This window comes from Protopterus annectens, chromosome 6.part0 (assembly GCF_019279795.1).
Source record: "Protopterus annectens isolate FY-2018-M chromosome 6.part0, PAN1.0, whole genome shotgun sequence".
NCBI lineage: Eukaryota > Metazoa > Chordata > Ceratodontiformes > Protopteridae > Protopterus > Protopterus annectens.
Window position 1 is genome coordinate 1,707,789,485 of NC_056737.1, and position 22,549 is coordinate 1,707,812,033.

Genomic DNA, 22,549 nt, shown 5'->3' on the forward strand with positions numbered 1-22,549 from the left:
GAGAGATGCGAGGGAGAGACTACAGCAACAGTTCACCTGTTGCTCATCTCTGTGCATCTGGTGTCCTGGTGCAAAATAACTGTCATTTTCAGAAGAAACAAGTGTCTGCAACTGGCACAGCTCATGTGTGGACCAAGTCCACAAATATGTCCCTGTTCAGCATCCATTCATGAGGGTCTGCTTCCGTTTTGCTCAGCTGATCTGTCAAGTTACTCTCCTGGGACGGAATGTAAACTGGCTAGAGGGTCAATCTGGACTACTAGGACAGGAAGCATGCTTCAATGGCCAGCCTGCAAACCAGAAAGGAGTGAATTCCTCCTTGCTTGTTGATATACCACACGACTGCCATCTCAGTTTATGCAGGGTTCCCGACAGCCAAATCCGCCTAAAAACTTTTATGGCGGAAACTATAGTCGGATTTTCTGATGCACTTTTCCCCTTAGTTTTGTCCCAGGTCCCTTGTATCCTCAGTTTAAGTGGGATCTACAAGCTACATCTCATGAGTCTCTGGCAAATGTATAGGGTACTGAGGCTACATAAATGGGACCCCTTGAAGGATGTTGTTCTATATCCATCATAAAAGCTTTTTTTTTTTTATGCAGGGGGGCCAAGTTAGGTGTAGCTCATACTGGAGCAGGATGGTAAACAGAAGTCTGGATACCTTGCACAGTACAGTTTTGTACCTACCACAAATGTAGATGTTCGAGTTGTTATGCTGCTGCAGTCATCACACTTGGGTTATCCTGCCGTCAGGCGGTCCCGCAGTCTACCTGAATTCCAAAGCCTTGGTCCGGTGTCAGTTGTCGTCGCTTCTTCCCTGACGTCAGTGCGGCAGGGGTATAAAAGAGGCAGCCGACGCCATTTTCTTCAGTTTTTCTTGCCCCAGATGTCAGGTGCCCCAAACTAAGAAGGCAAAATAAGAAGCTTGCAAAACATACCTTAGTGCAAAACAATGGTACTAGTTGTAAGCAAATACACCATACAGACATGCATCCCAAAGTTTGAAGTACTTGGAGGTATAAGAGAAGCCTTGTTAGGTAGAGGGGATGGAGGGAGGGTAACCTGGACTGCAGCAGCATAACCACTCTAACATCTACATTTATGGTAGGTACAAACCTGTACTATGTTCATCGTGCTATGCTGCTGCAGTCATCACACTTGGGTAGAGTCCCAAAGCTATGGTTGGGTGGTAGGAGCTAAACTGGGTTAGGTGCAGCTAAGATGCCCTGCAGAACTGCAGTGGCAAACCCAGCTCTGGTTTTTGAGAATAGAGGAAGGTGGTAATTCTTGGTGAAGGTGTGCACTGAACTCCAGGTAGCTGCCTCCATAATGTCCTTTGTTGGGACTCCTCAGAGGAAGGCTGCTGAGGTTGCTGTAGCCCAGGCAGAGTAAGACCTAATACTAGCAGGCACTGCTTTCCCGTGGTGAGAGTAGCAAAAGTGGATGCAATGTGCTATCCATTCGGAGATGGTCTGTTTTGGAATAGCCTTTCCTTCTGAGCCTGGTGCATAGGATACAAGGAGTTGGTCAGATTTTCTGAAGGCCTTTGTCTTGGTCCAAATAGTAACGTAACTGTCTGTGAATGTCCAAAGAGTGAAGGAGTCTTTCTCTTTATTCTGTGGGTTTGGATAAAAGGTGGGCAAGTGTATGGTCTGATTCAGAGCCACACTGGATACTACCTTTGACATGAAGGAAGGGTCGATGCGTAAAGATATTCTGTCCTGATGGAAAATGATGAAAGGTTCCACTGCCATAAGTGTCTGCAGTTCTGAAACTCTGCGTGCAGGTGACAGCCAGCAGCAAGGCTGTCTTCCTTGACAAGTATTGAAGCTCTGCTGAAAAGGCTGGTTCGAAAGGAGGAAGTGTTAACTTTTCCAGAACAAAATTTAGATCCCAAGTTGGAGTTGGTGGTTTTCTGGGGGGTCGTATATTTTTTGCCCCTCTGAGAAACTGCCTTGGCAAAGGATGAGAGAAAATGGGAGGAACTGTATCATACTGAGCTGAAATGGCTGAAGCATGGATCTTTATGGATGAGAAAGAAAGGCCTTTGTGTAGCATCTCAGTTAGATATTGGAGTATGTGCAGAATATTTGGGATGCCAGGATTTAGGCTTCTGGCCTGGCTCCATACATAAAATCTTTTCCCATTTGTCTGAGTAAGTTTTTCTGGTGCTGGGCCTCCTGGCCTCCAAAATGACATTCTGGACGTCCTTTGAGAGAAGTGTTTGATAATTTACGGTATTTTCCATGCAGCTAGATTTTAAGGTCCTTAGTTGACTGAAGGATCTGAGAGATCTGTTGGGTTAACAGCAGAGGGAATTTAGGTAAGATCCATGGAGGGCTGCGAGTCAAGTTTCGTAGTAGTGGGTACCAGTGTTGACGTGGCCGGTCCGGAGCAATTAGGATCATCTGTGGTCTCTCTGATCTGGCTTTCAATAATACCTGGGTCAGTAGAGACAGAGGTGGGAAGGCGTAGACTGACAATGCTGTCCAACTGAATGATAGGGCATCCACTTTCCAGGCAAGGGGATAAGTCCTTGTGCAAAATTTTTGTAGCTGGCAATTGTTGGTTGAGGCACACAGATCTACGTCTGGTGGTTCCCACCTTTGAGTTATCATTGAGAATACTTGTGAGTGTAGTCTCCACTCGTGTGGGTCTGTCAAATTTCTGCTTAATTTGTTTGCCAAAGTGTTTTCTTTCCCTGGCAGGAATTGTGCTTGCAGTTGTACTTGGTAAGTTAATGCTGTGTTCCACAAGTCCATTGCCTGTCTGCATAGTGGGTAGGAGTGTGTTCCTCCTTGTTTGTTTATGTACCACATAACTGTGGTGTTGTCCGTCCTTATTAGAAGTTGTCCTGGATGCAAGAGGTCCTTGAAGGCTGTTAGTGCATTTTTTACAGCTAGCATCTCCTTTTGATTGATGTGTAGTTGCCTTTGGTTTGCAGACCATTTGCCCTGTATGCATTGTCCTGCTATGTGTGCATCCCAGGCGTAGTCTGATGAATCTGTTGTCAAGGTTTGGTTTGTTGGAGGTGAGACAAAAGGAAGGCCCTTGTTTGCTTGGCATGCTTGAGCCCACCAAAGAAACTCTTTTTTTGAAGGCAGGGAATGAGAGTTATACTTGCTTCGAGGCGGTGTTGGGACCATACACTTTTTAGGTACCATTGTAGTTTTCTCATATGCAGCCTTGCATATGCAATTAGTTGAATGCAGGATGCCATGTACCCCAATGCCTGCAGGAATTTACTTGCAGTGAGCTGGGTAGAAGTTGCCATCTTTTTGAAGTACTGAGCCAGTTGTTTTTGCTTGTCTGGCGTGAGGTACGTCATCTGGGCCGTTGTATTCAAGCTGGCACCCAGGAAAATTATTTCTTGTGAGGGTATTAGTTTTGACTTCTTTTTGTTTACTGTGTACCCTAGGCAACCTAGCAACTTTGTTACAAAAGCCAGATGCTGTAGTAGGATGTCTTTGCTGTCTGTTTGGATCAGGCAGTCGTCCAGATATGAATAAATTTGTATTCCTCGCTGTCTGCAGTATGCAATTACTGATGCCAGGCATTTCGTGAATACTCCGGGCGCAGTAGATAAGCCAAAAGGCAATGCAGAGAATTGATAATGCGTTGTGCCTGCCAAAAATCTGAGGTATCTTCTGCAATCTTGTCTGATAGTGACATGCAGGTATGCCTCTTGGAGGTCCAACGTTACCAGCCAAGACTCCCTGCCCAGCATGGGAAGAAGCTGCTGTACTGTGAGCATTTTGAATTTGGGAATGTCCAGGTACGTGTTTAGAATTGAAAGGTCTAAGATGGGTCTCCAGGCTTTGTCCTTTCATGGTACTAGAAACAGTCTTGAGTAAAATCCTTGACCTTACTCTTTTGCAGGTACCTTTTGAATTGCTTTCATGTTCATGAGAGCTGAAATTTGCTTTTGTGCCTCTGCCCATTGGTTTGTTGGCAGATTTGGCATGCCTGCCATCCGTGGTAAAGTGTAAAAATGAAATCTGTAGCCTCGGGTAATAATATACAGAAACCATTTGTCCTTTGTTATGATGTGCCAATTTTGTGGGAAAAGAGACAGTTTTCCTCCTAGAGGTGCTGCCTGGGCAATTTTGCTTAGCAGGCGAAGAGGAAAGTCATTGAGCTTGTTTTCTGAAGGGTTGAGATCTGTCATCTCCCCCTCTGAGTTGTTTGCCATTGTCTAGGTCTGAAGGTACCTTGTGCCTGGCTTCTGCCCCTAGGGTGTCTTTACCTGCCCCTTTGGGGTCTGTCTGAAGCATGAAAGGACCAGTTTTTTGATGGCCAGTTTCTGCTGAAGTGAGGAGGTTGTACTTGTAAAAAATCTTTAACTGTTTGCATTGATTATGCCTTTTCTTCCATCTTTTTTAAAACTTCCTCTGCTTTGACACCAAATAACGCATCCTTTTGCAGTGGAGCATCCAGTAACTTTGCTTTGACATGTTCTGGTAAGGTCTGCTCTTTTAGCCAGGCATGTCTACGTATTACAGACCCTGTGACTGCTGCTCTACATGAGGCCTCCAAAGAATCAAAACCACACTGCAAGGTATGTTTTCCCACTTGTTCTGCTGCATGCAACAAATCTTGCATCCCCTTGAAATCTAGTTGATCTGTTTGAGAGATCACTTTCTGTTTTAACTGAGTAAGCAAGTACTGTTGGTATTTAATCATGTGAAATTGGCAGTTTAATGCCCTCATGGCCAAAGTGGCAGAGGTATACACCCCCCCCCATCTTTCTAATGCCCTGGAATCTCTTTCCGCAGGTAGTGGATTCTTAGCAGTAGAGGCCTTAACCCCTTTGGGACCCTGGGAAATGGTTTCTGGGTCTGCAGCAGGGCTTTTATATAAAAACTTGAGTCAGGGACTCGATAGTATCTGTCTGGTTTAGGTGGTGCTGGAGGTAAGGAATCTGGATTTAGACTGGATTCAGTGTAGACATCATCCAGAATGTCTAAAACAGGAGGAATGGTTAGGGGTCTATGCTGGGGTAGAAGAAGAAACTCACGGAGTCTTTTCTTGGAGTCAGAGTAATCTTGTCCTTCCCAGTGAAAATGCTCTCTCATCCTTATGAGGTATTTGCTTCCCACAAGAAATACAATTATTAACTTTGTCTGACATCGGTCTGAGGCAAGAAAAGTTTCCCCAACGGGGTACTTAGCTTTATAGAAGACTTCGGCTGAAATTCTGTTCGAAAATCTCAGGAGCTGGCCGACCAGCACTTGCTAACTGCTTCTGCTTCGGGCACCGTGCAGCAAGAAAGACTGAAGAAAATGGCGTCGGCTGCCTCTTATACCCCTGCCGCACTGACGTCAGGGAAGAAGCGACGACAACCGATGCCAGACCAAGGCTTTGGAATTCAGGCCGACTGCGGGACTGCCTGACGGCAGGATAACCCAAGTGTGATGACTGCAGCAGCATAGCACAATGAACATCTGCTTTTCACAACAAAGGCTGCTCTAGTGGACAGAAGTGGACTGGATTACTTTAGTAGTGGACTACTTCTCTATTGGACACTTTTTGTGGGGCATCTGTGAATAAACTGGCTGATGCCATGGCAGCCCTTAGGCCAAATGAGCACCCTTTTCAGGTTAAAGTAATGATGACACTGCTCTGCCTCATGGTCTTCTGGTTGAACCTAATGCAGTGCAGCCTAGAGACAATTGTGATCAAACACAAGCACCAAACAATGGAAATAGTGATACGGTATTTGTTTAGTACAAGACATACACTCGACAATTTTAGAAACCAACTACCACCTTACTGCCCACAAAACTATTTTACAAACCGATAAAACAATTTTTTTTTGCCAGTTATTTCCACAATGTAGTACCTATCTGTACTCTGCTATCAAGACCAAACTAACTCACTGATGACACTCGCACTGATAATATTCATTCACAAATAGGACCCATCATGCACAGTCTTCAACATATGTTACATCTCAAATTAAGCACACCTACAGGAGAAAAAAAAAAAAGAATCTGCTGAAAACAAGTGTCTTCACAACAGAAAGTGAGCAGAAAGCAAAACTTACCTGAAAAGCTATGACAATAAAACAATGAACCTCCCCATTTGTGAACATATTACCAACTGCAGTGCCAAAAGAAAAACTAAAAGAAGGGTTGGAAAGGTGAATAAACATACCTTTTTGCAGACTACTTAGTTGAAGAAAATATCTGGCTTATTCCCCCATCTCAAAGTAATGATTAGAAAATGCTTTATTAGAGTGCATTTCCTGGTTATGTCCTGTGGCATGATTTACCTACCAGAGAGCTTCACACATCCCACACTCAACTACTGCAAGCAAAACTCATATTTTTACTTTCTACTGTGCTACTAAGTAAAAACATCTTAGCAAATAAACTGGCCATGACCATCACTCTACTGGTTATTGAAAGAAAGGGCAAAAGTACTGTCACCTCCTCCAAAGCTGTGCTAGAAGATGGCATTTCTTTTACTTCAACGAACTCTTCTGCTGCTGCTTCCTCCTTCCTCCGTTTCTTCTTTTTCTTAGATGTGACCTCAACCTCTTCCACTTCTGGTTCTTCTTCTGGTGCCCAACCTGCACAATACATATCAGCAGTTAAAGGCGACAGCACAAAACAACTTAAGCACAGTACATATCTGTAGTTAGGAGAAGGCACAAAACGGCTTTAGCAAATGCTAAGAAACAAGACAATTACCTTCATGGTCCTCAAAGTAGGCAAAAGTAACCCAAACGAAAAAGAACTTGGGGTTTTGTTTGGCACCTGAACATAGTGACCAGATTTCTTGCAAAAAAAGAAGTTATGTACTCATCATAACGTTCCATCTGAGTAGTTGTACTTCATTTGTCTTCAACCTGTGAGAATATGGATCCGGATCGCAACCGAACCTGCAACTTCACAAGCATCTGCTCTGAACTCCAGGCTCCTCCCCTACCCATAATACACCACCACCAACTTCCTTCCCTCAGATAGAGTTTGCTGCACCCTAAACCAAAAAACCCAACCCATTACACATTACCACACACAACCTTTCCAACCTTATGAAACCGAGATAAAAGCCGCTAAAGCAAGCTCTAGGTTGGTTTTAGATAAAAAGTACAACTACTCAGATGGAACGTTATGGCAAATACATAACTTCATCTGAAGTAGTTTACTTCATTTGGTCTTCAACCTGTGGGGCAGAGTCCTCAGCTACTTGCACACCTGGGTGGCCCTCATGGAAGGATATTCCGGAGCACCACGGAACCAAAGGATGCTCTCCCTCTAGACATCAAATCCAATTTATAGTGAGAAATAAAGGTATGAAAAGAGAACCAAGTAGCCACAGAACAGATGTCATCCAAGAATACGCCAGACCAAAAGGCTGCAGAAGTCATGGACCTGGTGGAATAAGCTCTAACCTGACCTGGAAGAGATAAGCCTTTGTCCTTGTAAACCTGAAGGATGCAGAGAGAAATCCATCTAGCAAAGGTCACACCTTGGAAATGGGTTTAGCAAAAACTGGTTTAGAGAAGGACACAAACCACTGGTCAGAACTGCGAAAGGGTATGGTTCTGTGTAAACAGAAACATAGCTGTCTATGAACATCTAACAGATGCAGGCAAGAAAGAGTCCCCAACGGGGTACTTAGCTTTATAGAAGTCTTCGAAGTAGTATTCGGTAGTAGTAATCTCTGGATCTCACCGACCGGCACTTGCGAACAGCTTCTGCTTCGGGCGCCACGCGGCAAGAAAGACTGGGGAAAATGGCGTCGGCTGATGCCTTTATACCCGAATAACTGCCGCAATGACGTTGGGTGAAGTGCGACACCAGCCGAAGCCAGACCCAGACTTTGGAATCCGCGATCAAGGGCTGCCTGATGACAGGACAACCCATTTGTAAGGACTGCAGATGCATCCTTGAAGGACATCTGGTTTAGAGAAGGACACAAACCACTGGTCAGAACTGCGAAAGGGTATGGTTCTGTGTAAACAGAAACATAGCTGTCTATGAACATCTAACAGATGCAACTTGTATTCACCCTTATTTTTGAAATTTGGAATGAAAACAGGTAAACTGATAGTCTGATTGATATTGGTCTCAGAAGCCACTTTTAGAAGACAGGAGGGATTGGTACGAAGAGAAACCCTGTCCTTGAGGAAAACCATGTATGGAACCCTGACAGTCAACGCCTGAAGTTCTGAGACCCGCCTAGCTGAGGTGATAGCCACTAGGAAGGCGGTCTTCCAAGGGGGGGGGGGGGCAACCACAGCTTGCAATACCATAGTAAGGTCCCACGGGGGGTGCTGGGGTGTCAGAAATTTGACCAGGGGGCACAAGAGAAATATACCTTTGATAAAAGCTTTGCACAATCTGGAAGAAGCCGTGTTCTCACCAATGTGGAAATTGTAAAATGGCAGCCAGTTGAACTTTCACTGAAGATGAGCTAGCTCCCTTGTTGAAAATGCCAAAATAAATCAAGGATCCTAGCTGGGAGGCATCTGTGGTCACGGTGGCTTGTGCAGGGGCCGTGACAAATGTCATCCCTCGAGTATATTTCCGAAGAATGCATCCACCACAGGAGGGACGCCCTGCAGACTTTGATAATGTGTATCGGATGTGTCAGTGGAAGATCCAACACAGACCACTGCACCTCTAGAGTCCACTGTAGTACTCTTACATACAAACGTGGACACGACAGAAGCATAATAGTCACTACCACAGAACCTAGGACCCATAAACCTGACTACGCTGAAAGCAGATGAGACCAACAGATGAAGGCAACAGGAATCCATAAGCTTCAAATTCTCTCCGAGGTCAGGAAGACTTTTGTCTGCAAAGTGTCTATCCGTGCTCCAATGTATTCTATAACCTGGACAGGGTTTAGGAGAGATTCGGCTGTGTTGACGAATTCCTAGCTGGTGTGAAAGACTTAGTATATAGTCTTCTGGCCTGACAAAGTAGACACTAGGTGGGAGCAGCAAGGAGCCAATCATCCAGGTAAGGGAAGACCTGGATTCCCTAAGCCTCAGGTCGCTACCACTGCCATTACCTTGGTAAACACCCTGGGGTCTGTGGTGAGACACAAGGGTAATGCTTAAAACTGGTAATGATTGGCCCTTAGCCGGAAACAGAGGACCCTCCTGGAGCTTCTGTGCATCTTTATGTGATAAGTAAGCATCCTGGAGGTCTATCGAGCACATCCAGTTGCTCTCTTGCAGGCAAGGCAGGATGGACTGTAAAGTGACCATCTGGAACTTCTCTATGGCAATTAACAGGTCCAGAATGGGCCTCAAGTCCCCAGTCTTTTTTGGCACCAAAACGAACCTGGAATAGATGCTCGATCGGGACTGATCTCAGGGGGACGGGTTCGATGGCTCGCTTCTTAAGCAGTTTGATTACCTCTAGTGCCGCTACCTCCCTTAGTGCGGGTAAGTCTGGGAGGTGTTTGGGTGGACTGGGAGAAACCACAAACGGGATTGTATAAAGTACGTTGTGTACACTTACCATAAATGTAGATGTTAGAGTGTATTCACTGTTGCAGTCATTACATTTGGGTTATCTGCTTGCAGTAGCCCTAAGTTGGCCTGATTAACAAAGTCTTGGGTCCTGCATCGGTTGCTGTCCCTTCTTCCATGACATCAGGTCATCAGGGGTATAAAACATACAGCAGACGCCATTACATCAGTTTTTCTTGCACCAGATGTCAGGTGACCCCTAATGGGAAGCAATTAAATCTATAAATACAAGGATATACCTCCAACAAAAAAACAAATACACCAAAAAGCTTTTAGAGCATAGTAAGTGAAAGTAGAGGTATAGCCAAATGAAGAAAGGGGGCTAGAGGGAAGGTAACCAGGATTGCAACAGTGAATACACTAATATTTATGGTAAGTGTACACAACTGTACTATGTTCTTCGTGTTTCACTGTTGCAGTCATTACATTTGGGTACATTCCCAAAGCTAAGGTTGGGAGTAGGAATTTAAATAGAATTAGAACCAGCTATAAGGCCCTGCAAGACTGCAGTGGCAAAACCAGCTCTGGATTTAGAGAAAATTGGCAAATGATAATGCTTGGTGAAAGTATGTACAGAACTCCAGGTAGCAGCTTCTAGGATGTCCCTAGTAGGGACGCCCCTGAGAAAGGCTGTAGAGGTAGATGCAGCCCTGGTTGAATGGGGTCTGATGCCCTGTGGGATAGGTTTTCAATGGTGCTTATAGCAGAAATGAATGCAGTGGCCTGTCCATTTTGAAATGGTTTTGAAATAGCATTCCCCTCTGTCCCTGCAGCAAATGCCACCAGCCCAAAATAATGTCGGGCGGTATCAGCCCGACGCTTAATAGTGCGTTTATTGAACATAGCGCAAAACCGACAACCAGAAACGTCGTGGTCTGGGCATAGGCAAAGAATCCTTAATGAGGTATTTGCTTCCCACAAGAAATACAATTATTAACTTTGTCTGACATCGGTCTGAGGCAAGAAAAGTTTCCCCAACAGGGTACTTAGCTTTATAGAAGACTTCGGCTGAAATTCTGTTCGAAAATCTCTGGAGCTGGCCGACCGGCACTTGCGAACTGCTTCTGCTTCGGGCACCGCGCAGCAAGAAAGACTGAAGAAAATGGCGTCTGCTGCCTCTTTTATACCCCTGCCAACGTCAGGGAAGAAGCGACGACAACCGACGCCGGACCAAGGATTTGGAATTCAGGCCGACTGCAGGGACCGCCTGACGGCAGGATAACCCAAGTGTGATGACTGCAGCAGCATAGCACGATGAACATATGGTTTAGTCCTGTCCAAGTAGAATCTAAGCTGTCTCTGCATATCTAAAGAGTGCAGTATCTGTTCCCCTTTGTTCTGTGGGTTAGGAAAGAAGGTAGGCAAATGAATGGACTGATTAAAAGCCACACTGGATACCACCCCCTTGGGCATGAAGTAGGAATTGGTTCTGAGGGCCTGTAATTCAGATACCCTTCTTGCAGTGGTGATGGCTAAAAGCAATGCTGTTTTCCAGGCAAGAAATTTTAAATCTGCGGTAGCAGCTGGCTCGAAAGGAGGAAGAGTGAGCTTCGCCAAGACAAAGTTAAACTCCCAGGCTGAAGTTGGAGCTCTCCTGGGTGGCCTTAAATTTTTGGCCCCTCTGAGAAACTGCTTGAGCAGAGGATGAGAGAAGAGGAGAGGCTCTGTGCTATAATGCGCTGAAATGGCTGAGGAATTAATTTTGATGGAGGAAAAAGACAAGCCCTTATGAAGCATCTCAGTCAAGTATTGTAGAATCTGAGGTAAATTGGGCACTGCTGCATTCATTCCTTGAGATTGGTTCCAGGAACAGAATCTTTTCCATTTTGCAGCATAAGATTTTCTAGTACTAAGCCTCCCTTGCCTCTAAAATGATATCCATCACTGATTTACTGAGGGATGGTGAAGGAGAGATTAGGTAATTAGCCAGGCTGCTAGGCTCAGGGTTTGCAGCTGAGGGGGCAGAATCTGGTTCTGCTGAGACAACAGGGAAATAGTCTGAGGCAGGTGTCATGGAGCCAAGCGTGACACTGCGCAAGAGTGGGTACCAGTGTTGGCGAGGCCAGTCTGGTGCAAGTAAAATGGTCCTTGGCTTGTCCTGTTTGATCTTTAGTAGTACCTTGGATAGCAGAGGCAGAGGAGGAAAGACAAACAGATAGGTTTTTCCAGCTGAAAGATAGAGCATCCACTTTCCAAGCTAGCTTGTGGGGAATCCTCGTGCAAAATTTGTCCAGTTGATGGTTCTGGGGGGAGGCAAACAGGTCTATATCTGGGCTCCCCCATTTGCTTGTCAACATGTTGAAAATCCTTGGTTCCAGTTTCCACTCGTGTGGGTCCATGAGGTTTCTGCTTAGTCCGTCTGCCAGTGTATTTAGTTTTCTTGGCAGGAATTGAGCTTATAGATTCACCTGGTACCTCAAGGCTGTGTTCCACAATGCCATGGCTAGTCTGCAGAGGGGGTAAAAATGTGTATCCACCCCCCTGCTTACGTACCACATGACAGTGTTGTCAGTCTTTACCATTAGTTGTCCTGGAAGAATGTGGCCCTCGAAGGCTGTCGGAGCATTCTGTACAGCGAACATTTCCTTTTGATTTATGTGCAGGTGCATTTGACTTGGGTTCCATTTGCCCTGAATGCATTTCCCTGCCAGGTGAGCCCCCCATGCATAGTCTGATGAGTCTGTTAAAATTTGGGCAGCAGGGGGTAATGTGAATGGTAGTCCACTGTTTTGGTGACAGGCCTCTGCCCACCACAGGAACTCTAGGCGTAGGCAGGGTATGATAGGAATCCTTGCTTCTAGATCCTGTGAATGTTTACAGCATAGGCTTTTGAGATACCATTGTACTTTTCTCATATGCAGCCTTGCATACGAAATTAGAAGAATGCAGGAGGCCATGAACCCCAAGGCTTGCAGAATTTACCTTGCAGATAGCTGGGTTTTTGTGACCACTTGTTTGAAGTTGTCAAATGAATCTGTTTCTCTGGCGTGAGGAAAGCCATCTGGAAAGCTGTATTCAAGCTTGCTCCCAGGAATATAATTTGTTGACAGGGTACCAGGTGAGATTTATTTTCATTTATGGTGAACCCCAGACAAGTCAGTACCCTTTAAACAAAGGCCAGATGATTCAAAAGAATGTCCTTGCTTTTTGCCTGAATTAGACAGTCGTCCGGGTATGGGTAAATTTGAATATTTCTTTGCCTGCAAAATGCAATGACTGGAGCTAGGCACTTTGTGAATACCCTGGGCGCAGTAGAAGCCAAAAGGCAGTGCAGAGAACTGGTAGTGCATGTAGCCTGCTTTGAAGCGTAGGTATCTTCTGCAAGACTCCCTGACAGGGATGTGCAGTTATGCTTCTTTTAAGTCTAGTGTTGCCAACCATGCATCCTTGCCTAGCATAGGAAGCAGCTGGTGAAGACTCAGCATTTGTTGTTGTTGTGTCTTTCGGCTTTTCCCGGTTAGGGGTCGCCACAGCAGAACTCTGGTCCGCTAATGATTGGCAGCTGATTTTTACGTGCCGAGTTGCCAGCCCTGACGCACAACCTTCAACGAAGGTACGCCCATTCACGCATGTCTCCACACAGAAGACGCTCGTTTTTCCCCCTTGTTCTGTGGGTTAGGGAAGAACGTAGGCAAATGAATAGCTTGGTTCAAGGATACCCTGGATACCACCTTTGGCATGAAAGTAGGATTGGTTCTCAGAGACACTCTATCCTGGTGAAAAATAAGGAAAGGCTGCACTGCCATTAGTGCCTGTAACTCGGATACTCTTCTTGCTGAAGTGATTGCTAGAAGGAAAGCAGTTTTCCAAGATAAGAACTGTAAGTCTGCTGATGCTGCTGGTTCAAAAGGGGGGTAGTGTTAATTTTTCCAGCACAAAATTGAGATCCCATGCAGGCAGAGGGGGTTTCCTTGGAGGTTTTACATTTTTGATCCCTCTTAAAAATAGTCTGAGGAGAGGGCGAGAGAAGATAGGAGGATCCATGTTGTACTGTGCTGAAATTGCTGAAGCATGAATCTTAATGGAAGAATAGGACAGGCCATTGTGGAACAGTTCTGCTAAGTATTCTAGGATGTGTGCTAGGTTTGCCAGTGTGACATTTGTACCCTTTGATGCGCTCCAAATGAGGAATCTCTTCCATTTAGCTGAGTATGTCTTTCTTGTGGAGGGTCTGCGAGCCTCCAGGATAATGTCCTTGACCCTCTGAGATAAGACAGTTTGGTTTTGTTTTAAGCAATTTTCCAGGCAGTCAGCTGCAGTGTTTTCAGGCTTGGATGCAGGGTCTTGAAGTTGTTCTGCGTTAGAAGTAGAGGCCATTAGTTCATCCGAGACATGCTTCTCAGTAGCGGATACCAATGCTGCCTTGGCCAGTCTAGAGCTATTAGTATCTCCTTTGGCTGTTCCTCCCTGATCTTCAGTAGAACTTTGTACATCAATGGGAAGGTGGAAAAGCATACACTGTTAGGGCATTCCAGCTGAAAGAGGGAGTCCACCCTCCAGGCTTGTGGGTGGTATACTCTTGAGCAGAATTTCTTCAGTTGGTGGTTGAGTGGGGAGGCGAACAGGTCTATCTCTGGCATTCCCCATTTGTTTGTTATGATTTTGAAGATGTCTGGATGCAGCATCCATTCGTGAGCATCCGTGGTAGTTCTGCTTAAGCTGTCTGCTAGTGAATTCTCTTTTCCTGGTACGAATTTGGCCTGCAGTTGGATGTTGAGATTCAGGCCTAGGTACCACAGATCCATTGCCATCCGGCATAGAGGGTAGGAATGCGTGCCTCCCTGTTTGTTTATGTACCACGTGACTGTGGTATTGTCTGTCCTTATCAGCAGATGTCCTTGCTGGAGGAATGATTTGAATGCCTCGATTGCATGCTTCACTGCCAGCATCTCCTTTAGGTTTATGTGCAAATTCAGCTGGTCTTGAGACCATAGGCCTTGGATACACTTGTCTTCCATGTGTGCTCCCCATCTTAGGTCTGAGGCGTCCGTGGTGATGGTCTGCCTTGGTTGTGGTTTGTTGAAAGGCAACCCTCTGCTGGACTGGCAGGCCTGAGCCCACCACAGGAATTCCTTTTTCAGGCATGGAATGATTGGAATCATGGTTTCCAGACTGTGCCTGTGTTGAGACCATACATTCCTTAGGTACCATTGTAATTTCCTCATATGCAGCCTGGCAAGTGGGATCAAGATTATGCAGGATGCCATGTAACCCAGGGCCTGCAGGACTTTCCTTGCAGTAAGCTGAGTTTGTCTTGTCAAAGCCATGAAGTAGACTGGGAGTTGCTTTTGTTTTTCTTCTGTGAGAAAAGCCATCTGAGTTATTGTGTCCAGATCCGCACCCAAAAATGTTATCCTTTGGGGTGGCACTAGTCTTGACTTCTGGACGTTGACTGTCTATCCCAAGGCCTGTAAAGTACAGTTTTGTACCTACCATAAATGTAGATGTCCGACAGATATGCAACTGCAGTCATAACATATGGGTTGTCCTGCCTCAGGCAGCCCTCGGTCGGCCAGATTCCAAAGTCTGGGTCCGACGTCGGCTGATGTCGCATTTCTCTCCAACGTCAGAGCGCCTGGAGTACATAAGCATCAGCCGACGCCATTTTCTTCAGTGTTTCTTGCCCCAGATGCCAGGTGCCCTCCAAGGAAGGCTGTAATCAAATTGGAAGACAAAAACAGGATTCCAGACAAATAAATGAGCAATAAAACAAATACACCATAACAGATATCCCCAGCTAAGAGAAACAGGGATAGGAGTGGACCCTAGGCATAGAGGGGTATGGAGGGAGGGAAAATCCGACTGCAGTTGCATATCTATCGGACATCTACATTTATGGTAGGTACAAAACTGTACTATGTCCTTCAAGAATGCAACTGCAGTCATAACATATGGGTAGAATACCATAGCTTAGCTGGGGGAGGAGGAATGCTCTAGGAAAAAGATGGGGTGGCAATCAAACCCTGCAGGACTGCCGAAGAAAAGCCTGCTCTGGATCTGGAGTATAGAGGGAGATTGTAGTGTTTGGAGAATGTATGCACGGAGCTCCATGTAGCAGCTTCTAGAATGTCCTTAGTAGGCACCCCTCTTAAGAATGCTGTAGAGGTGGCTGTAGCTCTGGTGGAATGTGGTCTGACATTGGCTGGAACAGTCTTTCCATGAAAGGAATAACAGAATCTGATGCAATGTCCAATCCATTTTGAAATGGTCTGTTTTGAAATTGCTTTTCCTTGGACTGCAGGGGCGTAAGCTACAAAAAGTTGTTCAGACTTCCTACTGGCCTTGGTTCTGTCCAGGTAGTATCGAAGTTGTCTGTGAATGTCCAAGGTATGTAACAGTCTTTCCCCCTTATTCTCAGGATTGGGGAAGAAAGCAGGCAGATGAATAGCTTGATTTAAAGAAACCCTAGATACCACCTTTGGCATAAAAGTAGGGTTGGTCCTTAATGAAACCCTGTCACTGTGAAAAATAATGAACGGTGGTATTGCCATTAGGGCCTGTAGTTCTGAAACCCTTCTTGCTGAGGTAATTGCCAACAGGAAAGCTGTCTTCCATGAGAGAAATTGCAAGTCAACTGAAGCTGCTGGCTCAAAAGGAGGTAGAGTCAGTTTTTCTAAGACAAAATTGAGGTCCCAGGCTGGCACTGGGGCCTTTCTTGGTGGCTTAATGTTCTTGATTCCCCTGAGGAATTGTCTTAGTAAGGGGTGAGAAAAAACAGGAGGATCAGTGTTGTATCTAGCTGAAATAGCAGATGCATGTATCTTTATTGAAGAAAATGAGAGGCCACTCTGTAACATATCTGCCAAATATTCCAAGATAAGTGGGATGTTCAGTAATGATGCATCATGCCCTTTGCTGGTATTCCAATTGCTGAATCTTTTCCACTTTGCTAAGTAGACCTTTCTGGTGGACGGTCTTCGAGCCTCAGTTAGTATCCGCTGAACTTCCTTGGAGAGAGATAAGTTGAAGTTATTTATGGGATCTCCCAGGCTGTTAGCTGCAGAGTCTGAAGGTTTGGATGCAGTGTTTCGAAATTGTGTTGAGTCAAAAGTAGAGGCCACTGAGGGAGGGCCCACCTCCTGGTGTGACATATGCTCCGTAGTAGTGTGTACCAGTGTTGTCTTGGCCAATCCGGAGCTATTATGATTCCCTTGGGCTTTTCTGCTTTGATCTTTAGTAATACTGAAGTCATCAGTGGCAGAGGTGGGAATGCATAGATTGCTAGGGAGTTCCAGTTGAATGAAAGAGCATCTATTTTCCAAGCCTTTGGATGGTATGTCCTTGTGCAAAATTTTGGTAGGAGATGATTGAGGTGAGGCGCAAATAGGTCCACTTCTGGCTTGCCCCATGTCGAAGTGAGTTGTCTGAAAGCCTTCGGATGTAACCTACACTCGTGTGGATCTGTGAAATTCCTGCTTAGGCTGTCCGCCAACACATTGTCTTTTCCTGGAACAAACTGTGATTGTAACTGGATGTTTAGACTCAGTGATTTCCCCCAAAGCTGCATTGTCAGTCTGCAAAGGGGGTAAGAGTGGGTGCCCCCCTGCTTGTTTATGTACCACATCACAGTGGTGTTGTCTGTCCGTATCATTAAGTGACCTTGCTGGAGTTGGTTTTGAAAAGCCTCGATAGCATGCATTACTGCCAGCATTTCCTTTTGGTTTATATGCAGATGTGTTTCCTTTGGAGACCATTGTCCTTGTATACACCTGCCTTCCATGTGCGCCCCATCCGAGGTCTGAGGCGTCTGTAGTCATAGTCTGTGTTATCTGTGGTTTTTTGAATGACATACCTGTGTTTTCCTGGCTCACCGAGGCCCACCATAGGAATTCCTTTTGTAAGCATGGAATGAGTGGTATGATTGTCTCCAAGTTGTTGCTGTGCTGAGACCAAACGCTTTTTAGGTACCATTGAAGCTTTCTCATGTGTAGTTTTGCTAATGGAACCAGTAGAATGCAGGATGCCATGTAACCCAGGGCCTGTAGGAATCTCCTTGCAGTCATCTGGGTGAGTTTTGCTAAACCTTTGAAGTATTGAGTTAACTTCTCTTGCTTGTCTTCTGTCAGGTAAGCCATCTGAGAGGCTGTGTCTAGTTTGGCTCCTAAGAAGATTATTTGCTGGGATGGCTGCAGTCTTGACTTTTGGAAGTTGACTGTGTATCCCAGAGCTTGAAGTAATCGCATGACATATTCCAGATTTTTTGTCAACATCAATTTGTCGTCCGCTTGTATGAGGCAGTCGTCCAGGTACGGGTAAATTTTTACTCCCTGGAGCCTGCAATGAGCAATTACTGAATCCAGGCATTTTGTAAACACTCTGGGCGCAGTAGATAAGCCAAATGGCAATGCTGAGAATTGATAATGCTCTGGCCCTGCAAGAAATCAGAGGTATCTTCTGCAGCTGTGTCTGATAGGGACATGCAGGTATGCCTCCTTGAGGTCCAGAGTAATCAGCCACGACTCCTTGCCCAGCATGGGAAGGAGTTGCTGTAGAGTCAGCATTTTGAACTTTGGTACTATGAGAAAGGTGTTTAATGCGGACAAGTCCAGTATTGGTCTCCATTGAGTTTCTTTTCTTGGAACAAGGAACAGTCTTGAGTAAAACCCCTGCTCTTGTTCTTGTTGTGGAACTCTTTCTATTGCTTTCATTCGAGTTAGCAGAGTGATTTGCTTGATAGCCTCTGCCCTTTGATGTTGTGGTAGATTTGGCATGCCTTGTTTTCTTGGTAAGGTATGAAAATGAAACCTGTACCCTCGGTCTATAATGTCCAAAATCCATTTGTCCTTTGTCAGTCTGTGCCAGTTTTCTGCAAACAGAGATAATTTCCCAAGGGAGCTTCTAGTTGTTCCCTGGTAGGCGGTAGAAGAGGAAAGTCATTGAGATTGTGGTTGTTGGGCAGGAGAAACCCCTGCGTCACCTCTTTGGTTTCCTGGCTGCCATTGACGTCCCCTGTAAGGGCCTCTGTATTGGCCTCTTCCTCGCCACGCCTGTTCTTACCCCTTTGAAACTTTTCTGGATTAGGAAAGGACCAGTTTTTTGAAGGCCAATTCCTACTGAATCTGGGGGGTTGAACCTGGAGGAAATCCTTTACAGTTTGAACTGATTTTGCTTTTTCTTCGATGGCCTTTAACACATCCTTAGCATTTGCACCAAAAAGTTTGTTCTTTTCCAAAGGTGCATCCAGAAGTTTTGCTTTTACATGATCTGGTAGAGGTTGATCTTTTAACCAAGCATGTCTACGCATCACTGCCCCTGTCATAGCTGCCCTACATGAAGCTTCCAGTGCATCATATCCACACTGCAGGAAGTGATTGCTTACTTGCTGAGCGTTATGTACAGCTTCCTGCAAAGTCTTCCTGTCTAAAGGATCAGGAGAAGCTAATGTTTTCTGTAAATCTTCTAAGAGATGATCCTGATATTGGAACATATGAAAAAGGCAATTTAAAGCTCTCATAGATAAGGTAGTGGAAGTGTAAACCTTTTTACCCCATCTCTCTAATGACCTTGCTTCCCTGTTGGAGGGCAAAGGATTTTTTGAGGTGGAGGCTGTAACTCCTTTAGGCCCCTGTGAAATAGTTTCCAAATAAACAGTATGGGCCCTGAATAAATGGGAATGAGTTTCTGGGACCCTGTAATACCTGTCTGGTTTGGCTGGAGCAGGAGGGAGAGTATCAGGGGTAGCACTAGAATCAGAATATCATCCAGAACATCAAGTACAAGAGGAATAGCTAAGGGCCTGTGTTGAGGCTTCTTAAGGAAAGTCCTAAGGCGTTTCCTGGAATCTGAATATTCCTGGCCCTGCCACTTGAAAAGTTCCCTCATGGTGTGCAGAACTTCCCCAAAAGAAATATCCTCAGGAGGGGAGGCCGAAGGTATGGAGTCTTCTGCATCTGAGTCCTCATAGGTCTGGAAGAGCTCTTCCTGGCTATCAGAGTGGACAGAGCCCTCAGAGTCTTCATCTGAAGGAGTAGGGTCAGAGGGTTCAACCCGGGGCCTTTTATCAGGAGGAGGCTGGGATGCTCTCTCAGGATGGGTCTGTGAACCTCTAATCATGGAAATTAAATCAGCAGCCATGGACATAATTTGTGTCTCCGGAGTCGGCTGAGGTAAGGATTTAGAAGTAATATGCTTTGTTTTGCTAGCTGCCTTAGCCCTAGTGTAGGCCTTAATAGACATGGCCATAGGAGGCCTGGCAGCTCCACGTGCAGGAGTGACCTTGTCTACAGCAATGGTCTCGGGCATTTCCTCTGTTTCGGTATCCGGAGGAAAATCTATAACTGGCGGAGTAATGTCTGGAATCGGAGTCGTCGGTAATGCGGTGTCTTCGGTTCGGAGCGGTGGAGAGACCGTCTCAGAGGGAACCGGAGCACTCGCGCTAGGTTTTGGCGTGGAGTCAATGGTAGACGTGGGCCGAGGATGTCGGTCCCGGTCTTTTCGCTTTTTGGGAGTTTGCGATTTTGGAAGATCCGACGGCATGGTGTAAGCAAATTTATCGCCGAAAAAATCTCCAGCGAACTCCGCCCGGCGCCTGAGAGTGCGCTTGTTGAAGCGAGCACAGGCTACACAGGCCGAGACGTCGTGGTCTGGGCCCAGGCAAGGGAGGCAGTAAGAGTGGAAATCCTTATGAGGTATTTGTTTACCACAAAAAAGACAATTAACTTATTCAGTAATTTCTGACATCGGCTGAGGCAAGAACAGGTCCCCAACGGGGTACTTAGCTTTTCTGATGACTTCGGTATCGTAGAATACAGGAGCTGACCGACCGGCACTTGCGAACTGCTTCTGCTTCGGGCACCGCGCGGCAAGAAAGATTGGAGAAAATGGCGTCGGCTGATGCTTATATACTCCAGCCGCTCTGATGTCAGAGAGAAATGTGACATCAGCCGACGTCGGACCCAGACTTTGGAATCCGGCCGACCGAGGGCTGCCTGAGGCAGGACAACCCACATGTTATGACTGCAGTTGCATTCTTGAAGGACATCCTTTATTAGTTTTGTCTTGTTGTCCGCTTGTATTAGGCAGTCGTCCAGGTATGGGTAGATTTGAATTCCCTGAAGCCTGCAATGTGCCATTACTGATGCCAGGCATTTTGTGAATACTCTGGGCGCAGTAGATAAGCCAAAGGGCAATGCTGAGAATTGATAATGCTCTGATCCTGCAAGAAATCTGAGGTGTCTTCTGCAATCTGGTCGTATAGGGACGTGCAGGTATGCCTCCATGAGATCTAGAGTCACCAGTCAAGACTCCTTGCCCAACATGGGAATAAGTTGCTATAGAGTCAGCATCTTGAATTTTGGCACGGCCTCCATTGGGTTTCTTTTCTTGGTACAAGGAATAGTCTGGAGTAAAATCCTTGGCCTTGTTCCATAGATGGTAACCTTTCTATTGCTTTCATCTGAAGTAAATTGTTGATTTGTCTTAAAGCTTCTGGTTTGGTGGAAGGTTTGGCATTCCACTCCTTCTTGGTAAAGTGTGGAAGTGAAACCTGTATCCTTTGTCTATTGTTTGCAATGTCCATTTGTCTTCTGTAATGCAATGCCAGTTTTTCGAGAATAAAGCCAACTTTCCGCCCAAGGGTGCTTCCAGTTGTTCCCTGGTAGGCGGAATCAGAGTCAAGTCATTGCGTCTGTCCTGTGGAAGTGGTTGTAGTTGCAGTTGTGGCAGTACTCCTCTGGTTGGCAGATGCCACTGACGACCCCTGTAAGCACCCTTTGATTGACCTCTGCCTCTTGGGTGTCTATTCCTGCCCCTCTGTGCTCTGGAGGTGTCTGGAAAGGACCAATTCTTTGAAGGCCAGTTTCTGCTGAACCTCGGAGGTTGGACCTGCAGAAAATCCTTTACTGTTTGCACAGATTTTGCTTTTTCTTCCACTTTCTTTAGAATCTCCTGTGCAGGGGAGCCAAATAAACTTTGTTTCTCCATTGGAGCATCTAGGAGTTTAGCTTTGACATGGTCTGGCAAGGACTGCTCTTTTAGCCAGGCATGCCTTCGAATTACTGCCCCAGTCATAGCTGATCTAAATGAAGCCTCCAGTGCATCATAGCCACATTTTAAGAAATGATTACTGACCTGCTGAGAGTTGTGTACCAAATCCTGAAAGGACTTACGGTCTAAAGGTTCAGGAGAAGAAAGCTTTTTATTCAGCTGATCTAACAAATATTCTTGGTACTGTATCATATGGAATTGACAGTTTAATGCCCTGGCAGAAAGAGTAGCAGATGTATAAACCTTTTTTCCCCATCTCTAATGCTCTTGACTCTCTTTCAGAGGGTAGGGGGTTTTTGGCAGTGGCAGCTGCAACACCTTTTGGGCCCTGAGAAATAGTTTCTGGGTCTGCAGCATGGGCTTTATACAAGTGGAAGTGAGAATCCGGGACCCTGTAATATCTGTCAGGTTTGGCAGGGGCCGGGGGAAGAGAATCAGGGGCAGAACTGACATCATTATATGCATCATCAACTACAGTTAGCACAGGTGGTATGGCTAAAGGCCTATGCTGTGGCAAGTGTAAAAAGGTCCTTAGTCTTTTTCTAGAACCAGAGAAATCCTGACCCTGCCATTGAAAGTGTTCCCTCATTGAGCGCAAAGTCTCCCCAAAGGAAAATTCTTCTGGAGGGGAGGCAGAAGGAATAGAGTCTTCTGCATCTGAATCCTCATAAGGTGAGTATGGCCCTTCCTGATGGTCTGATAAATCAGATCCATCCGAGGAGTAATCAGAGGAGAGAGGTTCAGGGGGTTCAGTCCTAGGCCTTTTGTCAGGAGGAGGTTGGGAGGCCCTGTCTGGGTGAGGTTGGGAACCCCTAATCAGAGATATAAGGTCCTCAGCAAGGCTGCGAATCTGAGAACTTGAGGAAGGTCTCTGAGAAGTAGATTTTGCAGGTAAAGCTTTTGAAATTTTAGCTGCTTTAGCCCTGGAGAAAGCCTTAATAGACATAGAAGCAGGGGGCCTAGCTGCCCCACGTGCAGGAGTAGAAATGTCCAATGGAATGGTGTCGGACAAATCTTGTGCGCTTGCTTCTTCGGTAGGGATTTCTGTAGCTGACTCAGCCGGGGCCT

General features: G+C 45.8%; 1 protein-coding gene across 2 annotated transcripts in view; it reads right to left on the minus strand.

Moving 5' to 3' along the window:
- NOP58 (NOP58 ribonucleoprotein) overlaps positions 1–22,549 on the minus strand; it is a 581,042-nt gene that overhangs the window by 23,570 nt on the left and 534,923 nt on the right. For both annotated transcript variants that reach the window (XM_044075099.1, XM_044075098.1), the window contains one exon: positions 6,432–6,574. In XM_044075099.1, the coding sequence (XP_043931034.1) occupies positions 6,432–6,574 (143 nt within the window). The remainder of the gene's footprint in view (positions 1–6,431; positions 6,575–22,549) is intronic.